The sequence below is a fragment of the Melanaphis sacchari genome, unplaced genomic scaffold (assembly GCF_002803265.2).
Source record: "Melanaphis sacchari strain LSU unplaced genomic scaffold, SCAv2.0 Contig22_pilon_pilon, whole genome shotgun sequence".
Classification (NCBI taxonomy): domain Eukaryota; kingdom Metazoa; phylum Arthropoda; class Insecta; order Hemiptera; family Aphididae; genus Melanaphis; species Melanaphis sacchari.
Window position 1 is genome coordinate 3,287,365 of NW_020271107.1, and position 17,560 is coordinate 3,304,924.

The 17,560-nt window shown below is 24.4% G+C and overlaps 5 protein-coding genes across 8 annotated transcripts; 3 read left to right on the forward strand and 2 right to left on the reverse strand.

Moving 5' to 3' along the window:
- The first annotated feature begins 703 nt into the window (after nt 1-703).
- LOC112594404 (transmembrane protein 256 homolog) lies at nt 704-3,041 on the forward strand. The gene is made up of 5 exons (XM_025339167.1): nt 704-922; nt 1,000-1,099; nt 2,040-2,199; nt 2,655-2,770; nt 2,832-3,041. The coding sequence occupies exons 2-5, from the start codon at nt 1,010-1,012 to the stop codon at nt 2,973-2,975; spliced, it is 510 nt and encodes a 169-aa protein (XP_025194952.1). The 5' UTR covers nt 704-922; nt 1,000-1,009; the 3' UTR covers nt 2,976-3,041.
- Nucleotides 3,042-4,022: 981 nt separating this feature from the next.
- On the forward strand, nt 4,023-6,253 carry LOC112594324. Its single transcript, XM_025339054.1, has 5 exons — nt 4,023-4,101; nt 4,581-4,741; nt 5,010-5,263; nt 5,488-5,658; nt 5,976-6,253. Exons 2-5 carry the CDS (start codon nt 4,612-4,614, stop codon nt 6,168-6,170), a joined length of 750 nt encoding a protein of 249 aa, XP_025194839.1. The 5' UTR covers nt 4,023-4,101; nt 4,581-4,611; the 3' UTR covers nt 6,171-6,253.
- LOC112594323 (FAST kinase domain-containing protein 4) lies at nt 6,166-11,500 on the reverse strand. 4 transcript variants are annotated; one of them, XM_025339051.1, is made up of 9 exons: nt 11,384-11,500; nt 9,311-9,612; nt 8,885-9,103; nt 8,559-8,823; nt 8,144-8,274; nt 7,908-8,061; nt 7,374-7,442; nt 6,932-7,093; nt 6,166-6,524 (listed from the first exon to the last, which is right to left on the reverse strand). In XM_025339051.1, the coding sequence occupies exons 2-9, from the start codon at nt 9,584-9,586 to the stop codon at nt 6,235-6,237; spliced, it is 1,566 nt and encodes a 521-aa protein (XP_025194836.1). In that variant the 5' UTR covers nt 9,587-9,612; nt 11,384-11,500; the 3' UTR covers nt 6,166-6,234. The 4 variants fall into 4 exon arrangements, with proteins under 4 accessions (XP_025194836.1, XP_025194837.1, XP_025194835.1 ...); XM_025339052.1 differs by lacking the exon at nt 11,384-11,500 and adding an exon at nt 10,110-10,201; XM_025339050.1 differs by lacking the exon at nt 11,384-11,500 and adding an exon at nt 9,963-10,002.
- A 195-nt stretch (nt 11,501-11,695) lies between these two features.
- On the forward strand, nt 11,696-14,270 carry LOC112594450 (MICOS complex subunit Mic27). Its single transcript, XM_025339234.1, has 6 exons — nt 11,696-11,827; nt 11,904-12,043; nt 12,137-12,282; nt 13,137-13,370; nt 13,932-14,108; nt 14,169-14,270. The coding sequence occupies exons 1-6, from the start codon at nt 11,798-11,800 to the stop codon at nt 14,192-14,194; spliced, it is 753 nt and encodes a 250-aa protein (XP_025195019.1). The 5' UTR covers nt 11,696-11,797; the 3' UTR covers nt 14,195-14,270.
- LOC112594448 (probable glutamate--tRNA ligase, mitochondrial) lies at nt 14,206-16,605 on the reverse strand. The gene is made up of 9 exons (XM_025339233.1): nt 16,464-16,605; nt 16,071-16,305; nt 15,823-16,012; nt 15,544-15,758; nt 15,228-15,456; nt 15,007-15,167; nt 14,670-14,830; nt 14,434-14,585; nt 14,206-14,365 (listed from the first exon to the last, which is right to left on the reverse strand). Exons 1-9 carry the CDS (start codon nt 16,585-16,587, stop codon nt 14,279-14,281), a joined length of 1,554 nt encoding a protein of 517 aa, XP_025195018.1. The 5' UTR covers nt 16,588-16,605; the 3' UTR covers nt 14,206-14,278.
- Nucleotides 16,606-17,560: the final 955 nt, after the last annotated feature.

Here is a 17,560-nt window from a genome sequence, read left to right on the forward strand (position 1 = left end):
TTTATTTATTTATTTATGAACTTATAAGTTATAATTAATTATTAATTAGTGTTTTGGTAATTAATCAGGCAATTTTTCAAAATGTATCATATTTTTACCACTCTGACTCTGCATTCATGCCGCTACACAAGCGATGGTAAGTAAGTTGGTAAACAGTAAAATTTAGAAAGTTGGAGCAGAGGCGCTATGAAAATAGCGGATTAAATAAGTACTAAAATGTTCTCTCTAAGCGACAATGATAAGCAAAGAGTCCCGACCTTATCTTCTAAGACCGTGGTCATAGCCATAGATCATAGACTTTAATTATAAGAATTCTTATATTATTTATTGGCTAGGTGATAGTGGTAGTTCTATTTTTCTCCCAGTTTCTCCTAAACCTTAACAAGCCCGGCTCCCCGTAACTCGCCCGCATATTCATTACCAGTCTGTATTAACTTATATAGTCTGTGCTATATGGTAATTAATTTTCATGTTTAATGATTGTGAACAATTTTTACTGAACATTGCGTAATTTCGTATTAACCATTTTATGATCTCGAGAACATTCAACAGGTTATAAGCAGTTATTAATTGTTTTACTTATAAACGTAACTTAATTTTGGTTTTACTAAATATTTGATAAAAACTGTAATAAAATGATAAGCAACCTTTGATAATAAAAGAAGTACAACTATAACAAAAAAACACAAAACACTTGAAGAATGTATTAATAATGTTATAATTTGTGTTCTCTCCTTCTGTTTAGTGCTAGTTCGTTGTATAAATTAAATATTTATATACTGATATATAGAGTGGCAACATTATCAGTTTTATGATAATCAATTTCGTATGATTTTATAGTACATTTATTTTATGTCAACTGATATTTGGTTATTAAGAATAATTTATTCGCTTTTTCTTCCAAACTTCTTGTTTATGATCTGTAAGTTAAATAAATATAGAAAAAATGTATTATTAAATTATTGTAAATAATTCAACAAGCATTAATTGTTTACCTAGGTTGTTAATTATGATTTCTGATTCAGTTCAAGGAGCTGTTAAATGGATTACTTATACAAATCCAGTCGTTACTAACTCGGTACAAGGGTTTAATTCATTGGCAAGTAAACATTGATGAAATTATTGCATAAAAGATCTATTCCGTCTGTTTACTCTAAGTTTAGCCCTAATTTTAAAATATGTCTATTGATAATATTTTATTTTGTTTTTACATAGGTACTTGGATAGTGTAAAATTTTTCCAACTTGTAAATTAATTTATTTTTTATTACATAAACTGCATGCATTTTTTTTCTTAATTGAAAAAAGCATGTATTCAAAAATAATTTAGTAATTGTTGTAATTAATTAACTACACTTTTTTAATTTGATTTGTGTTTATCATAATACTGATATTCTACCTTGGAATTTATCATTAAAAATGTATGTGATCATTTAAAATAATTAAATACTTAATAAATGATGATAATCGTGTAAATAATAAAGATATTACACTCGAATTTGTTTATAATTATGCCGTTTACAACTATTTCTGGGTAAAAAAATTTCAAGCAATGTATTTGGTTGGTTTTATATCTTATGTGTTACATTTTATAATCCAGATATAACAAAGTTCGGTTATAACAATCAGATTCTCTTGGTCCTTTGAAGATCGTAATAAGCGAATTTGACTGTATTTATTTCAGTAATGTTTTTATTGAAAAAACCATGTTGATAGTTTTATAAATCCATGCATTAAAAGACTCATATAAATTATTTATATAGGAACCATTAATTAAACATTAGTTGCTCATTTTTTTCTATTGAATAAAATCAGTATAATTAATTTTGTATTGAAATTAAATGATACATTTACTTTTTTCAATTAACAAAATTCTTAATTTTTCTTATCTAAAAATGTTTGTTGAGTATTTTTCATTTAAATTAATAACTTTTTATCTAACATTTATGTTACAAGATAAATTAACTAAATTTTTGTTAAGAATTGAATAATTGAATAATTTGTTTTATATATAATTTTTTAATTGGTTTAATTTTGTAGCTAAATTGGATGGGAGTTGCAAGTTCCAGTGAAAAACAAAACATTATAAAAATGGAGAGTCGCAATATAATGCAATTGCTTGGTAAAAATATTTATTTCTATAAAATGGCTGGTCTTTTAGGAGCTTCTGCTGTTATATTAGGAGCTTATGGTGCCCATGGTAAGTAAAAATATAAATTCACAAAGTATTTTAAACATTTTAATGAATTATATCACTACAACAATAAATTGTTAATATTTTGATATGGTGAAAACAATTTTAATTACACGTTTAAACTTTAAATAATAATATTCATTATTTTGTTTTAATTTAAAAATCTATTTTTCAGAAGGACTTAAGACTATTATTTAAATTATTATACTTTTACATATAATGTCATTATCGATTGTAATTTTTTAGGCAAAAATGAATTTAACTAGCATATTACTAATAGTAAAATAAATTACTACCTAATACCCATTTGTTTTTTCCAACAAGTAAATCATGTATACACTTGCCATGTATTTTAGTCATAGTCTTAGTTATTAGTCGGGTGTCGACTGTATTTCTTAACTTAAGTAGAATTTTGGTAACTACTACATTTAATGTATATTTTAAATTATATATATTTTTAGTTGTGGTTCATAAAGTTAACCCAGAAGAAGCTAGAAATTTTGAAACAGCAAATCGGTATCATTTTTACCATACTTTTGCATTATTTGGTGTACCATTTTGTCGTTTTCCTAGAATTGTAAGTATAATTTGTATGTTTTTAATTTTTTAATTTATTATTAAAATTTAATTTGTTTTAGACTGGAGCACTTTTTATAACTGGAACTTTAATATTTAGTGGTACATGCTACTACAACGGTTTGACTGGAAATAAAACATTCAACAAATATACACCCACTGGGGGTATGTTATTAATTGCTGCTTGGATGTCAATGATACTTTAAAAATAAATTTATTATACTTGTTTTTTTTTTCACTTGGATGTATAGCTAATAAAGATTATACATTTTATAAAAATATTGTGTAATATAGTTAATAATGATTGATCTATGGGTATGTTAATTATTATTTGTATTTAAATTTAAAATAATGTATTCATATATAAACATTTGACTTAAATATTCTATGAATAACTTGATTACAGCGAGTTCAGTGTATTAATTAAGATTAGTAATATAATGAATATAATATAGTATATTTTCATTTTTTAACATACTTATATAACTATATAAATCAGATAAATTACTTGAAAAAGACTGATCAGTGTTATGGGGGTGGATAGCCCCTATCCACTCCCATACTCTCCACTATTTGCCTTGATTTTTCTCCTATAAAAAATTTTAGCTCTCTGTATTGCTTTACTTTTTTCCTTTTACTGTTGAAGATCAGACATCTCACATGAAAATAATAAAATAAAATTTTTATGGGTTCAATGTATCATTATTATGTATAGTTTATATTTATAATTTGGATGTACAATCTATGACTAAGGATTGAGAAGAATCAAAACTTGCATCAAGTCAACTGTGACCCAAACATATTCAGTGATCGGGTTACAAAATATTGAAAGAGAATTATCTAATGAGATATAATAACATATACATTTAAGTACTTATTTAATTATTTACATTTTATTCCAGAGTGACAAGGGTGGGTGTTTCTACTCTAACATTTTCAACTTAGGCTTTCTATGACTGTTCACTTTTTAACTATTGAACTATTTAGATTCTAAGGTTACACTTTTGAATGCAATACAAATGCTGTTAATATTTAGTTAACCTTTTTTACCTAACCTATTGGCTGTACAGGATTAATTACATAGCGAAATGAATTCTATAAATTTTTCATATTTTTTCATTTTTGCGTGGACGCAATTTGCCGTGCTTGTGTATTATAAGCATTGACCATTGTAGTGTGTATACTGTCAAACACGTAAGTAATAGGTATTACAGATTAAAATAATGAAACATTTAATCTGTATTCATACTACTGTAATATTGTATTGTTAAAAATTATAGAATATTACGTCTGCTATGATGTCATCAGTCGTAATATTAGTTGACAAAGTAGGTACGGCTTCTATTTGGAAACATTTTTTATTAACATTATATAGTCAATACACGTATTATTTTCTGGTATAAATTGTCAATAATTTTGAATTTTTTTTTTTTTTTTTTTGAAGAACATTAAATAATTAATAACAAACTCGATTTTCGTTTTAAACAATTTAATTATTGTAAAAAAATTGTGGTTTTTGAATCTCGAAACAATATTTTTAAATAGGAGCCCCGGTCGGTAAATATCAACCCCCTCGGCCACTCCGATCAGTTAAAAATCATCTATTGAAATTTATGGAACATGTAAAATTTTAAATTATCTATTTATTGTATTAGTTCCAAATATCTTATACCTATCAACAAATTAATAATTAATTATAATTACACCATGTGTTTATTTAATTTATCATTCAATATTTCTATTGACTACACAAAAGTATAAAATAATACTTAAAACAAATAAACAAAACACTCTTAACAATAAATTTACAGGAAACATTTATCAAAATTGTTAAACACAAAGATGACATATGATGTATGTCAATACAACACAGAAAATGCAGAAAATTTCAAATTTATAAATAAAAATGGCATACACTTCATATGGTACCCTGCTACATTTTCACAATCAAGACTAGGAAATAAAAATTCAAGTACAGTATTATGTAATATATTAAACTTAAGTTATTAAAAAAATTTTAATTTATAACATGTAGGTCAAAATTCACAGATTTACTTTTAACCCTCTTCATCTTAACAATTTTCATCTATTAAAAATTTTGAAATTACTGAATAGTTTTTATTATATTAACTATTAGCCTACATATTATTTAAATACTAAATAGATATGTATTAATTTAGGTAATATTTTTATGATTATTATTTTATTTATAAATAATATTATAATTTATCTATCTATAGGAGGGAGTAATGCATGTACTATTATAACACTACTCATGGCTACAAACATAAACACATCAAACATTCGCGTCAATTGTTTATTCACCTCACAGGTCAAAGACAATCTCACTGAATTGTTTTCAGATGCAATATTAAATGGTAATGCAATCCACCAAAATTTGTTCAAAAACAGCAGCTCATCGCAAAATACAAACCTAACTGTGCCAGAAGCTATGAAAGCAGGAGAATCATCGCTGGGCACCATGACTGAATGGGTTAAAATTAAAACATTTATGCCAGGTTGCATAAAAAATTGATTCTTATGATTCACTAAAATTTAATACACCAATTATAAATCATTTTAATTAATTTCTAGCTTGTTATTGATTTATCATTAAGTGGTTAATTATTTATGCAACTTGGAATTATGCATTTTTTTAAACTATTATTTAAGAATATTACTGTTTCTTTAATTAAAAATTTATATTGTTCATTTCAGAAAAGTTCAGTTTATTTTAACGATATGAAAATCAACTTGTATGCAGAGATGAACCAGTATATAATTGAATGGTATACAAACCCTCCATGTTGTCAACCAAACAATCTTTACATAATACTTATTGCTCACAACAAAGCAATTTTAATAGTAATACAATTAGATACAAACTCAGTATGTATTCCATTATACTTTGTTTTAAATTTTATTTAATAATGAACTTTAAGATTTAAAAATAATTGTAAAAATGTTTAAATTCAATCTATATCATTGTTATTCATCATTAAAAAATATAATAGATTTTTAAAATGACTTAATCAAATTAATTTAAACCTAAAAGCTGTTGTTGGTAACTTTGTTTTAAATGCATTTAGATTAATAAGCAGACTATATTAAATTCTTAATTATTTAAATTCCAATAATTTGACATTTTTTGATAGAATGATAATATAAATATAATATTCTGATTATAACAATTTTTATTTGTGTAGATATTACTTATTGATTCTCATCAACATTCACCACATGGAGCTTTAATATGTCAATCTCGAATATCAAAATTGGAAAGTCTTTGTTTATGGTATTCAAAAATGTTGTGCAATTCAGCCGGATCAAATCCAAATGCATACGAACTAAGTTTTTTATATTTTAAATGTGAAAAACGTAACAATAAAAACAATGTATGATTTTAAATATACCAATTTAATTAAGATACAAACAAGAAAACATACAAATACAGAACTATTTATACTAGGGCTCACTTAACAAATTTTTAAGACTTTCTTTTAGGTATTGAACATTGTTGACTAATGAGTCTCGAGTGCTTAATTCTGTATAAGGAACAGCTAATACCTTATAACCAAGAGAGTGAACTAGTCGTGTATTAAGGGCTGAAATTCCATTAGGTTCATTATGACAGCCACGGCACATGTCATGAAATCCAGATAGCATAAAAGCTATTTGATGTGTTTCTGAACTCTTCAATTTGGGACTATCAAGTGGTATAGGGTTTAATTTTGAATCAAGAGCACATTCCGCATCTAAAAGAAAATATAATACTTTGATTACCATATATTATTGAGATCTTGTCAATCATAAACAAACCTATTACAGTATTTACCATAAAAATCATGCTTAATATATTTTTAAACACGCATTACACATATAATGCAAAAATAATAAAATAAATTGAGTTAAATTAAGAAATCTTGAAAGGTATCTCTCCGCATTTGTATTACTTCTTACTTTTTAATAAAAAATTTAAATGCTTTACTTTATTTTTATTATTTTTAATATAGATTAATATCACAATAATTTTAAGTAGAATTAGTTAACACTATAAATATTATTAAACATAAGAAATAATTATTTATAAAACAGTTAGTTCCAAAATAGATATTCCACAAAAAGAAAATATAGATTGAGAGTTAAAAGTTTAAAAACTTACCAATTATAAACCCCAAGTCAGTTTTAAAATTAGTTTTAACAAAATTTTCTGATGGAAACATAATTGATAAAGAGTCAATCAATGTTTTCATTAAAACTTGTTTGTCTTTTGATCTCACTAATTCAAGTTTGAAAATCTCAGAGTCTGGATCTAGTAATGGTCCTATATTTTAAAGAAAACAAATTATAATTAGTTTATATATATTGTATTGTCAGTTTAAAACCACAAAATTATAATTTTTGTTTTTAATTACTTTTAATGTAATTATAACCTATAAAATAAATAAATATGAATTAAAAATTTAATATTCGTTAGTTTCAGTTCAAACTAAAGAGTATTGCATTTAAAAATGTTGCATTTTATTAGAAAGCAATTATTTAATCTTATATTATTTTTTAAAAGAACTAATACAATTAAAATAATAATAATGAATTCATAATACCTTTATAATCTAATTTGGTCTTAGCATATCCATTTATATTCAGTAATTTTATTGATACAACTTTGTTACCTAACAAACAGAATACATTTTTATTAAATAATATCTATGTTAGTTTTATTATTCTTAACCATTATATAAATACTTAAAACACTGTTTATTTTAAATTAGAAATTTCTGAATTTTGTTTAATTGCATAAAATGTAATTATTAATATTTAAGTTTTAAACATATCTGGACATAGGGAAATAATAATTCACTGTTAAACAATTTAAAAATAATAATTATTATTTTTATAAATGAATAATAGATTATTATCCATCTAGATACATAAAAAATTATTATATTATACTTATTTATCATTTTGATTAAATTTATAAATTATATTTTATAATCAATGGTCATAAGTAATGGACAATTTTTTTGTTAAGTTCCAACATAAATAGATAGATTATGGTACATATATTTAAGTAAGCATTGATTAAGTATAATTAATTAATAAAATTATTAACAGTGAATCCTACTTATTTCATTTACCTTTTAATTTCATAAGATTAGAAATAAAGTCAGGTGATAAAACTGATGCTAAAAGTTCATTGTCTGCTTTTTCTAATACTACTAAACTCCAAATAATATCCAGCCATGTGTTTAAATTACCAACATCATTAAATTGCTTTGTACTTTTGAACGTCTAGAAATAATATTAATTAATTAGTTTAAAAAATATATCAGCATGACTATACTATTAATAAACAATAAAATCAAAAAATTACTTGAATAATGTTGTCCATATTATTAGGTTTGTAATTAACATATGCTAATGTTAATAAATATGAAATTAGTATATGCTGTTTGCATTCTTTAATGTGTTTTTCTAACCATGTTGATAAGGAATCCAGTAAATCTAAAATATAAATTAAATTTAGTTCACATTTTCTTTTATTTAATTATATAAATTAGAAGCATAAAAAAAAAAGACACAAAAGTATGAAAAAAAAATTAATCGAATAAATATATTTTAATATTTAAAACTTAAAAATGCTGTTGATAAAAATAAATAACATATTTATGACAAAATAAAAAATGTATTTTAATCAATATAGTTTTAAAGTATACAAAACTACTAATTCAAAAAATATTATTTTATAAGCCAAATATAAATATATATATTTGTGTTATCAAAATTACCTGGATCTCGGTATCGTAAAATTCCAATACTTGTAACAATAGATCCAATAACTGATGGCCGATCAGTTGTAGACATATTGCTTCGTACATCTGCACTAACTTTTTCTAAAAGTACTTCATCAGGAAAATTAAGTATAGCTAAAGCATAAAGCACATCGGCACATTGTTTAATATCCATTTTTTCAGAACATCTTCCAATATTAAATGCTAGTGACCGCAGTAAAGTTGTTGAACGTTTTTTCTTTGCGCCAATAGTAGATAATACCTTTAAATTTATTAGTTATGTACGATTATTTTTTCATTTAAAATATTCTATAAATATTTACTTTAACCATCTGTGGTAAACTAATTGAAGAGATTAATTTTGCAGCTTCATCATCTCCTGTAATGCCAAGAACTGTAGACAGGTCACTAAACAAATTTTCTTTTTCTTTTGAGTTTTCTTTCCCCAACATTCTACATAACTTTAGAAACCTTATATCAGTTTCGAATTCTGCTAATTTTACTCGACCAGAACTAGCCCATTCAGCTAAAGTAGATACAGCCTATAAATAAAATAAAATAATATATTAGGTAGTCATAATAAAGAGAATATTATAAGCATATTAGAAATAAAAAACTAAATTTTAGTTAAAATTTAAAAATCTGTTAAATTAAGTATAAATCATAAACGTATACATAATAAAATCATTTATATTATTATAAACACTTAACAATAAAAAAAAAAAAAAAATCATGTATATAATATTTACTTTTAGTGCATGTTGTTTAGAAACTAATCCTATTTCAGATATTGCCAATATTTCTTCAACTGTAGTGGCATTATCAATTGTATTATTAATAATATAGAAAGATGATTTTCTTGATTTATCATTATCGATTTCTTTTAATGATTCAAAAGCTGCTGCTACAATATTATTATTAACTTTTGATTCATCAAGCCGAACTAGTTTGGTAGTAGTTATGTTGGAAGATTGCATTCGTACAACAGACATTAAGTGTCTTGGCATTCTTGACCACCTCATCATAATGTAAACTAATTTAAAGTGACCACCTGAAAAGTAAATATGGTTTTACTCTAGGCATTTACTATAATTTATTAAAGAAAGCACTAAAATCATTTTAGCTATAACAAAAAATAATATTTTTAAAGATTTTTTAAACTCCATAACTGCAAAATAAAAAGTAAAAAGTATTTTATTTTCAAGATTTACAATACTAGGTAATTATTTTTTAGATATACTGATAAAAACTAGTACAAAGCAATTTAATTAATTGATACATAACATTTTAATGCTTCATTAAGTGAAATTTAACGACGAGCATTTCAAGATCTTATCACAAAAATCTAAAAACCAATATTACCAAATAGATATATTAATCTTTTATACTTATGAAACTCACAGTTTTTTTTTCACAAAAAATGAGTTTGCATGTGTGTTTTTAGTTTATAAAATTATACACAATATATACAAGTAATTTGGTACTTTATACAAATTATAATAACATGTACTTATATTACAATTATTGTGAAATAAGAAATAAACTCACGCTAATAGTTAAACTAGGATATTAGTTATTAAATATTAACATTAAGATTCAACTTCACATTTTCACAAGGGTTAGTTAATAGTTTATATTTTCATAGGTTCATGTGATTATAATATTATAGTTGTATTGATATGTGATAAGATGATAACACCATCGGCTTCGGCAGTAGGAGGCATGTTTTCGTGGTTTAAGGTTTTCAAAAACGACAAAAACATTAAAACAGCTGGCAAATATTTTATTTCTGTAAGCTGTAGAATTTTTTTTGGTAAAAAGTAAAAAGTATAATAATAATAATAAAAATATAGATTGTAAATATTTTACAATAAATAAGTCTTATACACTTTATAGACGTAAAGTTGACAAGTAATAAGCTAAATATTACAATAATACTGCAATAAATAGTCAAAAATCATTTAATTTTTATTACCTTAGTGTTAATGTTGTTTTTAGTATTATCATATAGTAGGGCTTTAATTTTTTTTAAATTTTAAATAAATATAAAATTTGAAGACTCATTCGTAATTACTATATAAGTTTCATAATTCTCGCCCAGTCTTAAAAACGATTACTTATAATTATATTATTTATATTAACATTTTGTTGTATGTTCTATATAGACTATTATTGAACATAGTTCATTAATATAGTAAAAATACTGAAAATGTGAATTAATTGAAATGCAAAAATTGTATTGGATATATTATTTAAATAATAAATACCTAGGTAACAAATTAACGTGTCGCATATGTGGTATGCTACGTTTTAAGTGTTATCTACGAATAAAGTTGTAAAAATATACTTCTTGTAACTTTGTAAAAAAGTGAAAGATGTAAAGGTCATTAAAATTTAAAAAATACACAGATCGATATCAATTTAAAAATTAAATTACGGTGAAATATAAATATTACATTTGTATTTATAACATAAAATGTAGGTAGTTAAGTAAAATGTTCAAAAATTTAAAAGTATATAGGTACTGCGAATTATAAGAGAAAGATCATTTCGGCATTCATAATAAAACCAAATTGAATTTAAAATTATTTTGATTAGAAACTAAATTATTAAGTTGTTTCACGGTTTTCTTATAGTAGGTATAAAAAATTTTATATTGCTTACAAGGCTACAAATAACTATAATAATGTTGAGTTCGATATTGTTATGGATAATATCAATTATCAGGTATGTAAAACGTGACAGTATTATAATATTTATATTTTTGTTGTTAATTTAATAATTATATTTATTTCTGTGAAGTACGAATATAAAATACTCACAGCATCTATTTGTTTTGTTTTTCAGTTACAAATTAACCCGTTATCATAGTTTCAACTATATTCATTATTCAATAATTACGAATTTTACACTTTGACATATTAAATTATTAATTAAAATAGTTCTAATTTCTAGATACAAAATACAAATTGTGAATTTGTGATAAATGATAATAAATTTGATCTTAAATCTTAATTTTAGAAAACTATAAAATAATACCTACATAAATATATTATGATTGATAGTTTTAAGATTTATCAACAACTGTACTTATTTTATTCTTATCAAAAGTCACTTAAAAAAAAAAATATTATCAATTATTATTTTTCTGCACCTACTTGTTCAATGTTGTTCGCGCTCGTCATTTAGTTGTATAATTTTTCTACTTATTTTCTTTTAGCGATCTATATTAAATAATGAAGTTCAAAAGTATTATTACAAATAAAGTAAGTGTATTTATCTTATAAATGAAATTGATATGGTTTCATAGTAATTGTATTAAACATTTCTATTTTATATTAGATTGCAAACAATGGATTTTTATTAACGGCCTATGCTTATACAGTAATGCCAGTGGTATTAGCCAAAGATGAACAAGAACCCAAACTTGTCAGACCTAAAGATTTATCAATATATCCTGACGAATCCAAAGAAAAGAAAACGTGTGTATATAATTGTGTGATAATACTATGAATAAATATTAAGTATGTCAATAATTTAAATTCATACATTAAAGATAATAATTTAAATTATAGTGAAAAAGAAATTGACTGGCAACCAACAATAGCATTAGGTTCAATTCAAAAAGTAAGAGAAGAAATTGTCAACCTAAATCAACAATGGTCCAAAGTCAAAGATAGAGTATACATTTTCATTCAGACTGGGGTCAGCCATACAGAATGTAAATATTTAAATTAATTTGTTTAATATTAAAATAAAAATTTTCAAATAGAATTATGTATTCTAGTTTGTGTCTATCTGAATTTTATACAAGATTATTGCTAATAAAAATGTATTAATGTCGTCAATAATCTTTGTTTTTGCCAGTATCAAATTTCATATATTTTTGGCATCAAAAACAATAAGTTTAGAACTAAGGTCAAGTAATCATGTATGTAATATATTGGTGTGTGTGAAGATACTATTAACTGTATCGAATAGCTTTCTTGAACATTTTAACATGCCATATTGTCTGTTTATGGATTACCTAACTGCTGCGACTCCCTCTACTATTTTAAAAGTATTTTTATGATGTATGGGCAGTATATATCTAGTTGTTACAGGTGTCACTATATATTCAATATTTTTACTAATATGCTTGTTATAGAAAAACACATTGGGATTAAAATGTATTTATTATTTTCTCAAATAATATATAGGATTAGAAAAATCTCTTATTTTTATGTTTTAATAATCGATTATAAATATTGAAATATTGTAAACTTATAGGTCTTCAAAAAAAAAAAAAAAAACACAAATTTTTAATAATAAATATTTATAATTTATTACTACTTTAAAATATTATAAGAATAAGTACAATAAAAAAGTAGATTAGATTAATTTTAACTCAAAAGTTATTATTTATAAACACTTTTATTGTATATAATATTAAAAGTAATAATATTTTATTTATTATATCAAATTTAAATTTGTTAGGTCATTCTTATATAAGATATTTACTATCACATCATATCAGAATTGAAGTTCTTATTATGTATATTTTTTTGTAATTAAGTATGTTTGTTGAATTTTAAGCTTTTGTGGATGATATGAGGCAAGAAAGTAATTCTACTCTCCGAGTCGGATTTGTGGCTGGAAGTGGTTTAGCTGGTTTATTATTAGCAGCTAGAAAAGGAACATTTAAAAAACTTGTTTATGCCACAACTGGAGCATCAACTGCATTTTATGTTGGTTATCCAAAAGAATCTGAAGAAGCTACTAAAATCATCAAACATTATTCCATTGTTTCTTATCATTTGATAAATAATGGTTGGTTATAATCATAAAAAATATATATTCATATATATTATATTCACCTAGCATGCCTTCCCTCATTTTATCCTTTAAGACCATATTTTCATATTAGATTTTTTTACTGGGTAAGAAATGTTTTATGGTTAACTTTTTCAAATTTTGTTCACACTTCTCTATTGTAAAATATTAATTTAAATCATTTTTAAATGGCTATGCATTTAAATTGAACTAGTAATTTTTTAATTATTTATATTTTTGTATTATAATAATTTGAGATTTAATAGTTTATTAAAATATTATAATTAGTAAAAATACTTATTACATAAATGTTAATGATTTATACTGCTTTGTATGAACCTTAAATTAAAAGCGTCAAAATTTAAAAAAAATAAATAATTTTTAAAACTTAAGTTAAATAACATTGTAGTATTTTAAAATACATACAGTCTTTTAGTATTTTTGAAAATCCAAAATTGTATATAATTTGTTATTAAATGATAAAAGAAGGATGAGCACGTTTGGTGAATCTTCCTGTATATTTTAATTATCTGTTGAATGTTATACATTTTATTTTAGTAACCAAGGATTTAACTGGTTTTGAGTTACCATCATTACCATTACCAAAAGCTGAATCCCAATTTGATAACCCTGAAGAAACCAGCAAACCCGATTGGATAGAACTATTTATTTCATTGTTTGACTATGTGAAAGAACCACTAGAATCTTTAAAACAAATGGTTTTTAATGGAAAAAAATGTAAATTTAAAAGAAAACTAATTATTAAATGTATTACAAAATTTTATTTTTATTTATATGGACCAGCTGACAAGGGTAAATAACTTCTCAAAAATGTTTACACATTATATATTTGCTAGTGCATAGTTGTTACAATAAACATATTTAGCAGTGAAATTAGATATTGTTCAGCCCTTAAAACAGGCTTTATTTAATCTTGCAATCACTTCTTCTTTGCCAAGTATTACCATTATTTCACTAACACCTGGACCTTGCTGAAAATAAGAATGTATAAATAATGAAAATAATTAAAAATAAATAATCCAATTATAAATTTACTAGCCTTCAATCCACTGATGATGTTGCGTAGCATTTTCATTAAATTACTATATACAATATTGTTTGATTTTGAAAATTCTTTTAATACTGTTCCTAAATTATCAATAGTGAAATCATCTATGTCTATTAAATGATTTTTTAATTTGATTACTATGTCTATAATAACAAAATCATAGTTAAATGTGTGTTATTTCTTAAATAAATAATTGTTAATGTTAAATTGTAAAATTATTTTGTTACCTATATCATAATCCATAGATTTTATAGCCGTTTCTGATGGTTTTAACCAAATAAACTTGTAATTTTCATGAATTAGTTCATTAATATTTGTTATTCTATTAATACTCCACTTTAGTATTTTATTTAAATGTTTCTCTGATAAATCTAATTCCACTGATTTGCTAAAAATAAGCATATGTATACATTATTTACCTTTTAACAATTTAAATTATATTGATGAAAATTTTTTTTTTAAGTTTACATAAATCTGTTAGTAACTGACAACACCAGCAGTAACTTTTAATTTAGTTAAACAATTAAAATTTATTTGTAACAAAGCAATGAAATGAAATCTTACTCTTTAGCTAATGTATTTTGAACAATATTTTTTAATTCTTCAATTGTTCGTTTTCTTCCTAAATCTGTATTTAATTCAATTTTTAATTGAGCTTGATTGAAATCTCCAAGTCTATCCAGAGGGACTTGACATGAATTTGAGTTTATTAATTTTATGTCAAACTATTAAAAGTGTACAAAAATTAAAATATATTTAACTTTGTTTCTATATTCTATACCCACTTTAGAAATAAGTTCTGATAGAGGTTTTATGGAAACATTATTGTTTTCATTATCATAAACAAATCCTCCCCCACAACTAATAACAAAATTTAAAAGTGCTTCAGGATAAATTCCTTTAAGACGATATGCATTGATGGTTATGTCATTTTGACGCTTGGAAAGCTTTGTACCATCTTTATTGATCAACAAAGGTAAATGTCCGAAGTTTGGTGGATTCCAACCAAAAGCTCTACAATATATAAATAATTTTAGTATGATCAAATTGTTAAAAACTTATAAATAATAATTTTTTATTTTTAATTGCTAAATTACTAACTTGTAAAGTAAAATATGTTTAGAAGTTGATGGTTGCCATTCGACACCTCTAAGGACATGTGTAATTTTCATATCATGATCATCAATGACATTAGCTAAATGGTAAGTAGGAAACCCATCAGATTTTAGTATTATTGGGTCTCCTTCAACAGCTGCTACATTTCTTGCAATATGACCATATACTAGATCATTGAAAAAACCATCACTTTGACTCAACTAAATATTAATTTTTTATGTGTTAGGTATAATTACAAATTTCTTTGAAAAATCAAAATTATACCTTGAATCTGATACAATATTTTTTCCCTTCATTATGACTTAATTCTTCGTCATCTAAATTTCTACACTTATTATCATAGCGGGGAATAGTTCTTGTACGTAATGCATCTCTTCTTAAGAGCTCTAGTCGTTTTTCGGAACAATAACATTTGTATGCATGTCCACTATTTAACAGTTGTTGTGTTCTTTTCCTAAAAACAATGCAGCCATGAATTGAATAAATTAAAAAATATCAGATTTAATTTATACTGGTAATTTTCTAGGCGCTCTGATTGAATATATGGACCATATGGTCCGTTGTTACTAGGTCCTTCATCAAATTCAATTCCCAGCCATTTCAAATCTTCTTGAAGTTGTTCTACAGCATTGTTCACTACTCTTGTACGATCAGTATCCTCAATTCTTAAAATGTATTTACCACATTTTGATTTAGCGAACAAATAGTTGTATAATGCAGTACGAAATCCACCTAAATGTAACTGCCCTAAATAAACAATTACACAAATTAATACACCTAAAAAGATTTAACTGATTTTTTAATAAATATAACTAGAATAAAATATGATAAAATTTTTGAATTATTATTAATGTTTAGCTTTAAATAGATTAAATATGATTGAGCAATGGTAATAAAATATGTACCAGTAGGACTTGGAGCAAATCGTACTCTAACTGCAGAATCCGAGTAGAATCGTATATTCAAATACTGGAAGTATTTTATATTCCGAGTACGGCTTACATTTAATACCCAGTTATTCATATTCATTAATTCAATCAAAATTTAGTACAAAATTGTTTTAATTAAATAATAAATGACTATCATTGTACTTAATAATACCAAATATCAATTTATAATATATTTAAAATTTTTAAAGACAGAAATGAAGAATCAGTAAATACTAAATTATATTTGTTTTGATATTTTGAATATATTTTATTTTATTTATCATTAGTCATTACTCTGCCGCGAGATAAAAATTGAATGATAAGAAATTGATTTAACCTTCATATGTTAATTTCAGTTACTGTATTTAAAACTTAAAAGTGTACGTACAGGCCATGAACTAAGATATACAGGACTAGACACCGATGGTGTGGGTATGAGGGTACGTCAGTAAATGTTACGTTCTTTATGGATTTGGCGCAATCTATGAGAATACGGTAACTTAATTAAAACCATGAACTAGATATACAGGACTGGTCACCGATTGGTGCGGGTAAGGAGGGTACGGTCGCAACACATGCTGCCTTTATGGATTTATAACGGCGGAATAACTTGCAATTTAATAAAACAATATATCATAGTAGTATGGTATATTAAGGAACAATATTATTCTTTATACTATGCAATTGAGTATTTTACGATGCCGTGTCGTTACTCGTTACTTAGTATTACGGGTAATAAATATTATTAACAAACTAATTGCTGTCACCAGATAGCGTAGGTTCCACTTAAAGGAGTAATGCGTAACATTGTCTGACCGGCTGATAAGGTCGTCCAGTCCTGTATATCATAGAACACTGTAGAAGCGATACCAATTCTCCTTAATTTTTATTTTCTTTCATTTCGGAGCGACAAGAATGATGTAAGTTTGCGGTGCATTATGATGTTACGAACACTTAACATCGAAATGCATGGTTGAGATCATTCGCCAATTTAAAAAGTCGCTGCATATTACCACTTAATAAGATTTGTATAACCTCTTCTAGCACACGTAATCTGACCAGCGGGCGTCAGT